This window comes from Helianthus annuus, chromosome 8 (assembly GCF_002127325.2).
Source record: "Helianthus annuus cultivar XRQ/B chromosome 8, HanXRQr2.0-SUNRISE, whole genome shotgun sequence".
In the NCBI taxonomy this organism is placed as follows: domain Eukaryota; kingdom Viridiplantae; phylum Streptophyta; class Magnoliopsida; order Asterales; family Asteraceae; genus Helianthus; species Helianthus annuus.
The window spans coordinates 104583571-104595795 of record NC_035440.2 but is presented as its reverse complement, the minus strand read 5'-3'; the positions used below and the strand labels follow the sequence as shown (position 1 = coordinate 104595795).

The window sequence follows — 12225 nt, the reverse complement described above, 5'->3', positions numbered from 1 at the left end:
ATTGATTATGACGAGAGAAATTGTTCAAGATAAACCTTTTATAACGCAATACGTTGTGAAGAATCTAATTTGTCTGTTTTTACAAAAAACCACACATTTCATTAACATGTTTGTAACCTTTGATATTGACGAGAGAAATTGTATGAGAAGATAAATCTTTTAAAGCGCAATGCGTTGTGGATAGGGATGAGCATTTGGTACAGGGTAACCATACTGGGTATATTCGATACCGATACTCACTTTCCTCGTTTTCGGTACCGGTACAATAAACTCATGTACCGACGGTCTCAAACTGGTCTAATATTTGGAACACGACTTTGTTTTACACCATTCCAAATCCTTTCTTTTCCTTTTTAAATAAAACTCGAGAACATAGATTCACATTTCATCCCTCATCCCTAACTCGATTCTTAAATTCGAGGAAAAACAACAATAAAACAAAGAAAACATTTGTACACCTCATTCCCCACCCCATCCTCAATATTTTTTAGATAAAGCAAACTAGGCCCCCAAATTTGTTTCATACTATTCATCCTCTGTGTTTTTTTTTATGGGTGAATGTAAGTGAAAAAAAGAGAAATATAATAAAAAGAAAAATAAAAAGTATTATATAAAGATAAAATTGGGAAATGTCATGCATGAGGTTTTTAATAGTGAGAGATTTTTAGTTAAAATAATATGGTTGAATATGAGGGATGGGATATGAATGCTCTACGGTATTAAGTATGACGTTAACATATTGATTTTGCACTTAGATAGGCTGAATGGGTGGAGGATATTCGAGGCCTGGGGTGTCTCGGCCCTCGCCGATTTTTCGCGCGTAGTATTAATTTTACCGAAAAATTGTTTTTTAGTGTAAAATATTAGTTTTTTAAGAGTCCGGTCCCCACCGATTCGGATTTTTATAATCTGATCCTTACCGAGTTTCCATTTAAGCTCCGCCACTAGGATGAATTAAATTCAATAATTCACCTAAACCATTTCAAACTTACACAAGTTTTGACCTAACCACATCACAGGTTTATTCAATAATCAAAGTTACCAACATATCTAGACTTTACAAATATGGAAGTTTGAATCATACATGAAACCAATACATGGAAGACGACCAAAAGAAGAAACCTTCTAATTGTCTTTTTGAAATTTTGGCAGCCATTATTATTGACGAGAATAATTCTAACGTACGCCTGGGGCAGGTAGGGGACATCACTTCACTACGGTCATCGATAAAAACAAATTAAAACGACTAGCAGTCGTTTACCATCATTCTCATTTTATATATTTTTCTTAAAAGTATTCAGCTTTGGTTGGTCATTCAAATTTGCCATTAAAAAAATCTACAAGTGTAACAAAATTGAATATTAATAGATTATCTATTACTGACATATCATTTCGAATGTACGTGTGTTTGTACCGGATACCTTCACGGCTCCATTAGCGAATCTAGAAAATTATTACAGAGGCAACTTTCAAAGAAAAGGGGTAACAAAATCGAAAAAACGTTAAATTTTTCCAAAATTTACGTTACCACGAGAGCGTCAAGGGGTAACGGAGGTTACCCTTCTTGAAGGGTAGATCTGCCCCTACACGGCTCGGTTCATCCAAACTTTTAAAGTTTTTAATCGAACTATTAAACCATCAGATAAAAACCGTTAAAAAAACCGCTAATACATGACAAAGTTGATTTATGTTTATAATACATAATACATACACATTACTAAATATTCCAAGATGCTTTATAATAAACTTGTTAGTTCTTTAAATGATTGGTTCTAAGATTAAAATGAATAGTTAGATTGTCAAATCGGGAAAATCGCTGGTGACACGATGATACTCCAGTGGTCCATTAGTGATCCAAATTTGCCGGTCTTTACCACTTATCACACACGTGATTTTTCTATAGATAAGCTTATTGTTACAAGTCCATTTTCGTCATTTCCATTAAATAAAACAAAAGTATTTGTGGAGCTTATGATATGTCGCTATTCTAACCATGTGAGGTTAAAAGTGACCATAATATGTGTACAAAATTGTGATAGTTATGTACAAGTCACTTTCCTTAGCTGTCCAATATTCTACAAAGAATCTTTTTATAGTTTGTCCTAATATATATTGTATTTAATTTTGTTAAGCTTGAAACAAAGTGACTTTTTTTCCTTCAAAATTTCACCTGATTTTAGCCTAAGAGCATACCGTATAACATGGTTGTAAAAATCCTGACTAGATACTGACTAATCTTGATTAATCACAATTGATTCCAATTAATCCCCGATTAATAGGTAGTCCCCACCCCATTGCCCTACTAGCGATTACTACAACACTGACGTACAGAATGTCATTTCAAGTTTTAAAAGGAGTACGGTCGGGTCAAACTGGGGTGAGCTGGAGACCAAAAAACTGGACCGAATAAGGGTTATCGCAATATCACTACATTAACTATTGTAATTATGCCTTTTGAAGTGCTAATTTAATTTAGTATATAGAGCTCATAACAAAAGTTTATAACAAATGAAAAGGTGTTAAAACATTCCACAATCCCACATTAAACCCTAGACATCCCGAGTTTCCGCTCAAACAGACGTATGAGTAGGTACACCTGCAACACGCTTGCACCGATCAGAGCTGCCGATTCAACAAGTGCCTTGTGCATTGCTCTACTGCTCATCCCTTCATTTACTGCAAAATCAACCAGAGTAAGAGACCATCTTACTAAATAAAAGCTTAAACGGGCTCAAGCCCGAAAAGCCCAAATTCTAGCATATTAAAGGCCCAATGCGCCTATTCAGAGGGTCTGTTGAGTTAAAATCCAAATTTGAACCAAAATATTATCTCACATCCTGGGCCAGATTTAGACCCGGTCTAGCCCAGTCTTGAACCTAAAACCCAGTCCAGAAAGCCCCAAGGACAAAACGCAACAGTACAAAAAGCCCAGAAAAATTCTCAGAGCCAGCACTAAAAAGTCCAGTTCAACCGGTTTTGATGAAATATTGGGCTGTCATAACTACGGCTTCGAAAAACGACAAACAAAGCCGGCGGGGTTCGGTGGCTCGGCCAGACTGTGCAGTTTGGTGACTTGACCCGGTTTTCTTATTTCTTTTTACAAAAACATTAGTTTGTATTTAGATTTTTATAAGGATAAACATGGTTCATAATTATAAATTCATAATACATATACGTTACTACATATTCGAAAAATAACAATAAGATATGTAAGAGTTAAATGCCATTTTAGTCCCTGTGGTTTGGGCCATTTTGCCAGTTTGGTCCAAAGGTTTCATTTTTCGCATGTGGGTCCAAAAAGGTTTCACCGTTGCCATTTTAGTCTATTGGGTTAACTTCATCCATTTTTTCTGTTAACGAGAAGGGCACTTCGGTCATTTTATATGTAATTCTGTCAACTAGAAGGGCAATTCGACCATATAAAATGACCGAATTGCCCTTATCCTTAACAGAAAAAATGGATGAAGTTAACCCAATAGACTAAAATGGCAACGGTGAAACCTTTTTGGACCCACATGCGAAAAATGAAACCTTTGGACTAAACTGGCAAAATGGCCCAAACCACAGGGACTAAAATGGCATTTAACTCTATATATAATAAAGGTCAAATGTCGATTTCTTTTACAAGGTCCGTTTCAATTTTCAAACCAGACAGAACATTAAACCGCTAAACCGTGAACCGAACCGTTTGGATCCCAAACTGGCCGACTTGCTTCAGTTTGGGCGGTTCGGTCGGTTTCAATGGTGTTTAAACACCCCTAAAACCAATAGCATTCTATTCTACTTAAATTTAATAGATAAAGGAGACAATTGCGCAAAATAACAACATATTTTAGCACTTCCACCGTTGATAGCAAAATACTTTGAAAATAATCAGTAATGGCAACATACGTTCATTTTTTGACGGGAAAATTACGTTGCTATTATTGGTAAAAGGCTACAAGTGTGAAAATATGTTGTCATTTTGCAGTCAAATAAGATGACGTGATTGTTATGTAATTCTTGAAAACTTTATTTAGGTAATGAGTTCAAAAGCAGACTTGAGTGATATCTTTATCTATTATGCCTTTTGTTAAAGGGTTAAGAAATCATACTTAACGCCTGACGATCAGTTTCGGCCTCGAGCCAATGTTGTTCGAATTGAATGTTATATAAAGCATCCTCTAACTTCGATATTTGTTCCAGAATCGGTTTGAAATGATCTGCAAAACAAAAATTCATTTAAAATAAATATTGGAGAATAGATGCGTAGAGAACAATATAATAGACTTTTAGAACCATTTACTTGGCTTTTTGTTCGATTTGTTCTTGTGAAAATGCCAACAAAAAAAGCTTTAAAGTAAGAAGTTATAAGATTAATTCTAATAAACTATTGTTTGAAGGAAAGAACGGTTTTGGTAAAAAAAAATGAAGAAACGTAAATGTAAGAAACGGTTTACAAAGTATTTTCACTCTATAAATACAAACGATCAACTATAGCTGAACCTTTAGAAGGTAGCAATTTCAACACATTTACCTGTATTTAGGTTGACTTGAGTTGCATTTATCTCTAAACGGTCAAACGCGAAAAATTTGATAAACAGAAAGGGAAAAAGGGAAAGAGGAAAACAGGACAGAATGGTAGAGAATTTTATTTGGTCAAAAGTCACACAAACTACTATATGGAGCAGAAACCTCTAAAACCGTATATATGTTATAAAAACAAGTTTATTATTACAATTATATTGTTTACCAAATCATATGTAACGCATTATGTAAAGAATTCAGATATATACCGATTCCGACAAAAAATAACTAGCTAGATGACGAATATAATTTAATTACAAAATAATAAAAAAAACATAAACACCTGTGTGGGCTAACATTACTTCTTTGTAAAGTAAACAATTACTTAACGGTAAAAAATGAAGAAAACTTTTGTCATTCAACCTGTTTTTGATCAGAGTTGGTATAAACGAAACTCAATGCATACTAGAGTGTACGCCCCGCTTGCGTTATGCGCATATAATGTATATATGTGTGGGCGCTCGGGGGGCAAAAGTGAAAGTGCACTAATTTTAACGTTATTTTACTAACTTCGTGAAAATAATGTTAAAAGAGGGGGATGGTTAATCATGCATCATGTGGTGGCGTTGATAGCCGAAAGACAAGGGAGTACATGCACTAATTGGCCTTTGTCTTAATTGCTGAGTGTTATTTGCCTTATGTCCAAGGCTTGATACAAAACTACCATCGAGCTGGGGGTCTCACTGGAAGCAGCCTCTCTATTCCTACGGGGTAGAGGTAAGGTTGTCTACATCTTCCCCTCCTCAGACCCTACCTTAGCTTTGCTATTCGTGGGATTTACTGAGTATGATGATGATGATGAGTGCATACTAGGGTGTCCTATAAAGTAGTTTCAATAGTTGAATGGCCTTGATGAAACAACATGAATTGTTGGGTGAGCTCCTTTTACATCATCCATAATTTCATTTAATACATGACACTCAAGCGTTAAATTAATACACGAGTAATAAAAACAAAAGGCAAGCAAAGGTCTAACCGTCTTTTGCATGTTCAACGTCGTTATAAAAGTGGCTAGAATGGACATCAAAGTCGATGGTTTCATGGTATGGTGATTTGTTTGTGAAACAAAATTTATAAAGCCCTTCATTATGCGCCACAAAATCTGATTTGTCGCTTGTTTTGTCACGGAAATCTTGAATTTGTTCGTCTTTTGGTCCTTTCACCTAACAATCACAAGGTCACCAAAATTCATTAGTTAAAAGAAGGCAAGCAAACAAAATATGTTTGTAAGAAAACTTTTCACACGGTGCATGAAACCCTAAATCTCCATTTTTTCACGTCGACTCTTAACATGTCCGTATTAAATCTAAAGAAAAAATGTATAAACTCCACACCAAAGTCGAGTTCGAAGATAACCATACCGATAACTAATCTTACACGACGAAAAAAAAAAAAAAAACGTTTCTTGTGGAACAAAAGGAGTAACAATTGGTATTTGGTACTCAAAATTTCAATTTCAGTGACGATATAAACCGACTATTTGATTAACATAATGCACATTAAAAGCTAATTCGCACATCTTAAACATAAAATCACACTATACATATGCAGATCTAAAAATACCAGATTTTACCCATCTGCAAAAGCAATAACAAGCAAGTTATTAACAATAATAACCTCAAAACCGGTATGTCTTACATTATATAATATGAGACCGGTTATTGTACAATTGGTCTTAACGTACGATGCGTACGCTGTGAAAATATAACATGCGGCTTCACAAACCCGGACAACCTATATCATGCGGCTTCATAAACCCGGACAGCCTATAACATGCGGATTCAGTAAACCCGGACAGCCTATAACATGCGGATTCACTAAACCCGGACACCTATAACACACGGATTCACAAAAAATGGGAAAATATAACATGCGGATTGCGGATCACAACCCCGGACACTTACTTCACAAACCCAGACACTACTTCACAAACCCGGACACCTATAACGTGCGGCTTAACAAACTCGGAAACATATAACATGCGGAATACTCTGTGTTCGCTCGTACGTTAAGGTCAATTGTATTAATATAACCCAACTTTTTAATCCCCTTAAAAAAATAAAATCCCCCCTTGAATCCCTAATTCTAGTAACCCAATTTTGACTTTCTTCAAGTCTGACAATTTGCCAATTTGGTATTTTAGAAATTCTTTCAGCTTTCAGCCATAGATAAAACCTCAATAACTAGATCTAACAATACACAAACAAAAAACATCATCGTAATCATAATCATCAGAATTAACGAATTAGGTTTCAAACTCAAATCATTAAACATATCAAAAGAATAATTACCACAAGATCAACACCATCTTCATTATAATGCCAGGCACCTTCAACCTTAATAACAACAAACGAATATCTGACAGTGGACCCATACTCCGCTTTATGCGAGAAACATTCTTCCCTATCGATAACAAACCTGATCCCCAACACGACACCCATGTTCGCCGTCAGAACCACCAGTACGGCCGCCACCACCGCCGCCGACAACTTCCTCATCTGAAACAAACACAAAGAGTTTAACAACATCGGAAATTGGAAAGTGAAAGTTGAGGATTATGGTTTGAGGGTTTGAAGGGATGGTAGATCGGTGATTTACCTGTGATTTGAGTTTGGAATTTCGGTGGGATTGAACGGAAGGAAGACCAAAGTAGAAACAAGTCGAACTCAACAGGAGTCGTATGTAGTTGTGTTTGTTTGTTTGATGGGTTTATGTTGTTACTGAGTTGTAACTTGACTTGTAACTCGGCGAGATTTGGGCTGAAAAAAAAGTTTTCCGGCCCAGTAACGAATTTGAGTTTAGTACTCAAACAGCATAATATATTATTTACATAATAACATAATATATAATTCCATGACTAAATGCTATTATTATTCTTATTATTGTTGTTTTATTATTTATATTATTATTATTATTATTATTTATATTATTATTATTATTTATTATATAATGTGTAAAGATCAAATACAAATGAGACTTAAGTCTTAACATACAAATTGGTCTTAACATGAGAAGTGAAGGAGGTTTTTTTTTTTTTTTTTTTAAATTCTCGTCTACTTAAGCGTGATGTTAGTTATAATTACTCTATACTAGAGTTCTGTTAGGATCTGCCAATGAGGTGGTGGTGGAATGGTAAGGGAGAGATTTGGTGTTTTAAGCAGGGGCGGACCTTATGTTGTCCGAGCCGTAGCACGGCTACGGCTCAACTTTTTATCGGTAGTGTAATTTTTTTTTTGGTTTTTAAACCAAGGATACCCCTGAACAACTACGAGGACACCCCTAAAAAAGAGTCCGTAAGCCCAAATCAATTGAAAATAATAAGCCCAAATCCCAATTGCCCAATATGTTAGCCCAAATCAATTGAAGATTATAAATAATAAGCCTAATTGCCCAATGTGTTAGCCCAAAATAATAAAAGATTGTAAATAATTGCCCAATTGCCTTGAAGCTTTAATGCACGGCACGACACAACTACGAGGATACCAATCAATTGAAAATAATAAGCCCAAATCCCAATTGCCCATTTCGTCACACTATAAGTGATGGTGATAAATTTGCAAACTTGAATAGAATAAGTGATCTTGCACGTGTTATGGTTGAAACGGGAACACATAGTTCTTTTCCTTCAGTTTATCGGGTAGTGAAGCTAGCTTTGCTTTTACCGGTTGTAACCACAACCGTTGAGAGATGTTTTTCGAATTGAAGTTTGTCAAGACGGATTTACGCAACCAAATGGGCCTGGAATTTTTGAACAATCCTATGGTTTGTGCGGTCGAAAAGGATTTTTACGTGAAGTAAAAGACGACGATGTGATGGAACGATTTCAAGCTATGAAAAAATGAAGAGGACAAATCTATTAGATATTTGTTTTACTTTATTTATTTATTTTCGTTTTTTTAATATTGTACGATTGTACGGTGAAAAAATTTCTTTTTAGGATACCCCTGAGTTAATGTTCTAGTTCCGCCACTGGTTCTAAGGGACCCAAGTTCGATTCCTGCTCTCCCCATTATTTTCTACGGCACCTGGTGATGATGGGAGACTGGGCGAATAGGTGAAGATCGCTAGTTCGATCCTTGAACTGAGCGGGTTTTACCTCACCGCACTATCGTGCCTTCGGGTGAGTGTTCACGGGCTTCGGCCCTAGGTGAGGGTTTTCCCCGATTTGGAGGCGAGTGTATCCCGATGTGGTGAATTTCGTCAATAGCCCATTTGGAGGACTCGTTGGCCATTCAAAAAAAGAGTTCTGTTATTATCTGAGTTTGATACTTGTAAATAAATACTGACAGAAACAATAAAATTCACAAGTAGAAAAGTATCATCAATAACTGTTTTCCTTTGATAATCAAAAGATTCAAATGACTTACAGAATTATTCTATAATCTCCCCCTCAGCCTGATCACTCACAAGAACTATTCGTACAAAAGAGAATGTGTGAAGTGATAAAATAGATCTCTAACATGTGAGATCTATTTATACTAAGTACTCAAGCTCTGTTCGTGATAGGCTGACATCACCCTGATAGTTACATCTAACATTTCTAACGGAAAAGATTCCATAGATGTTACAAACATCTGTACAAATCTAACATATGTTCTAACTATGCTAAACAGTGATAAAACAAGTACTTAACATTGGGAAACATCTGTTTAGACTATCCTTTGTTGCTTTGATCCAAAAATCTGTTTGGCCAGACAGATGTTTGGTCTTCTTCATCAGACATTTAGCTTCAACAGACTTTAGGCTTCAACAGACCTTGTTTCTTCTTGAACAGTGGTTCCATGGCTTTGATCAGATGTTTGCTTATCTTCAACAGATGCTCTGATTTAGGTGTTCAAGATTCACTATCTTTGGGAGGAGAATTGCTTCATTAATTGCTCATTTCTTGATCTCTTTGTCATGTTTTGGCTTTTGGATATTACCTGTTCTGTCTAACAATCTCCCACTATTACAGATGATGCCAAAACAGAGGTTTATTGATCAACTTTTATTTCTCATCATCTGTTCTCTTATCTGACTTTTTGAATTGTAATTCCTAGTCTAGAAAACACAGTATTTTATGGGTCCCTCTCTAGTGGCAGACTTATTAAGTCTTGCAGATCTTCAGTTTTTAGCTGAGAAGCACTTTTCATTGAGATATTCTCCACCGCCCCACTAGCCCTGAGCAAGGTCAATTCATGGGTATCTTTGTTTGATTTCCATTTTAGAATTTTGAGGTTAGGAGGATTTGTCGGGACTAGAGTTATTGTAGATGAGTTTGGAGACACTAGTCTTCCTATGATAGTGTCAACTAGATCTTCATTCCTGGCTTCCTTCTTCTTTCAAATTTTCTTTTTAGAAATTCTATTGCAGCTCTTGATATGTTTCTTCCTGATGGAAACTCAGAAGGTTCAATCAAAGTTTTTATGGGGAAGTCTAGTTGCTCATACCTTGGCTTTCTTGGTAATGAGGGATCTCTTTCTCTTTTAGTTTCCAACTGTTTGTAGCTTTCAAGGGTTGTTGACTCGTTCCATTTTCCATGGATTGCATAGATCCAGATTTTGCAGCTATCATCTCCTCTTTCATTATTCTTAATTTAACTGCTTTTTGACCAACATGTTTTCTACCTACAGCCCAGTTGGGAGGAGTGGGCTTGATATCTAGATTTAGCTTTAACATCCCAATCCTTGTGATTTCTTCTAGGAGGGCTTCTGTAGTCCAACCAGAGAATTGAGCTCTTGTGGCTCTATAAGTCTTATTTTTCACTATAAACTGTAGATAATCTTCCCTAAGTTCCTTTTTGAGGCCAGGGCACTATCTTTGGGAGGAGAATTGCTTCATTAATTGCTCATTTCTTGATCTCTTTGTCATGTTTTGGCTTTTGGATATTACCTGTTCTGTCTAACAATCTCCCACTATTACAGATGATGCCAAAACAGAGGTTTATTGATCAACTTTTATTTCTCATCATCTGTTCTCTTATCTGACTTTTTGAATTGTAATTCCTAGTCTAGAAAACACAGTATTTTATGGGTCCCTCTCTAGTGGCAGACTTATTAAGTCTTGCAGATCTTCAGTTTTTAGCTGAGAAGCACTTTTCATTGAGATATTCTCCACCGCCCCACTAGCCCTGAGCAAGGTCAATTCATGGGTATCTTTGTTTGATTTCCATTTTAGAATTTTGAGGTTAGGAGGATTTGTCGGGACTAGAGTTATTGTAGATGAGTTTGGAGACACTAGTCTTCCTATGATAGTGTCAACTAGATCTTCATTCCTGGCTTCCTTCTTCTTTCAAATTTTCTTTTTAGAAATTCTATTGCAGCTCTTGATATGTTTCTTCCTGATGGAAACTCAGAAGGTTCAATCAAAGTTTTTATGGGGAAGTCTAGTTGCTCATACCTTGGCTTTCTTGGTAATGAGGGATCTCTTTCTCTTTTAGTTTCCAACTGTTTGTAGCTTTCAAGGGTTGTTGACTCGTTCCATTTTCCATGGATTGCATAGATCCAGATTTTGCAGCTATCATCTCCTCTTTCATTATTCTTAATTTAACTGCTTTTTGACCAACATGTTTTCTACCTACAGCCCAGTTGGGAGGAGTGGGCTTGATATCTAGATTTAGCTTTAACATCCCAATCCTTGTGATTTCTTCTAGGAGGGCTTCTGTAGTCCAACCAGAGAATTGAGCTCTTGTGGCTCTATAAGTCTTATTTTTCACTATAAACTGTAGATAATCTTCCCTAAGTTCCTTTTTGAGGCCAGGGCTGTGTATTGGTCCTTGAAAAGCCTTTTGACTAACATCTTTTGCAAAATCTGTTGGGATTCAGTGGTGTCAATTTTACTTTTTATCAAAACGGGTTTGATATATTTTATTAACTAAATATATATAATTAATAAAATGCAGCGGAATAAATATAACAATCAACACCAAAAAGTGAACATAACAGGATCATGGTTACAAACATGCAAATATGATACATAAAATAATTAATCTACCGATGAGAAAAATTACACCCTTTTTGATTAATAATAACCGTGTGAAACACCAAGGTACAACAAACGAGTGCTAGACACGAACACGAACCGAGCGGCGGCGGCTTTTGCTTGTTCGTTCGTCACGATATATACGAAAAAGAAATAGGATAGCACTTTCTACAAAGTGGTGGCCGTATTTCGGCTTTTGACGGCAACTTCTTAGTGATTGTCTCAAAAAGTGAATTCCTTTTTATTTGTGATCTCTTACGGCAGACTCATATGATCAACATTAAGGATGGTTAATTAAATATATATATAGTAATATATTTAGGTTAACATCCCTAATTATCTTTTAGGTCCTAAAGCCTAATATAATAAGTTCAAGCCCAGACGCGATACGAAGCCCGAAAAACTAAGTTTAATTAAATAAGTAATTAAACGTTATATTATTTATAACCCGTATAAATAATAAATACCGTTTCTCGTGGATATATAATTATTCTAGATAATTATATATTTCATTCCGTTAATTGTTTGTGGTCACCAGTTAACCAAGTTAAGTGGATTTAATGTTCGTTGCCCAAGGTGTAACTCTTACGGGTCATAGCTCGGTCAACATCATTAACTTATCGAACCTGTACATATAAATATAACAATCTCCCACTTGGACGACCTTCGACAAAATTCTCAACGCAGACAGTCAGCGGC

At 35.9% G+C, this 12225-nt stretch overlaps 1 protein-coding gene across 1 annotated transcript; it reads right to left on the bottom strand.

Moving 5' to 3' along the window:
• Positions 1-2413: 2413 nt before the first annotated feature.
• Positions 2414-7320, bottom strand: LOC110873582 (transmembrane emp24 domain-containing protein p24beta2). The gene is made up of 5 exons (XM_022122529.2): positions 7165-7320; positions 6858-7064; positions 5543-5729; positions 4095-4202; positions 2414-2676 (listed from the first exon to the last, which is right to left on the bottom strand). The coding sequence occupies exons 2-5, from the start codon at positions 7062-7064 to the stop codon at positions 2543-2545; spliced, it is 636 nt and encodes a 211-aa protein (XP_021978221.1). The 5' UTR covers positions 7165-7320; the 3' UTR covers positions 2414-2542.
• Between the last annotated feature and the right edge of the window lie 4905 nt (positions 7321-12225).

What these genes read in the sequence shown, in the direction of transcription:
- LOC110873582 (XM_022122529.2), bottom strand. Translation starts at nt 7,064, where the DNA reads ATGAGGAAGTTGTCGGCGGCGGTGGTGGCGGCCGTACTGGTGGTTCTG. An exon ending in CGTTGAACATGCAAAAGACG is followed by an intron (nt 4,203 to 5,542) that starts GTTAGACCTTTG and finishes TTTGTTTTGCAG; the next exon opens with ATCATTTCAAACCGATTCTG. An exon ending in AACTGATCGTCAGGCGTTAA is followed by an intron (nt 2,677 to 4,094) that starts GTATGATTTCTT and finishes TTGATTTTGCAG; the next exon opens with TAAATGAAGGGATGAGCAGT.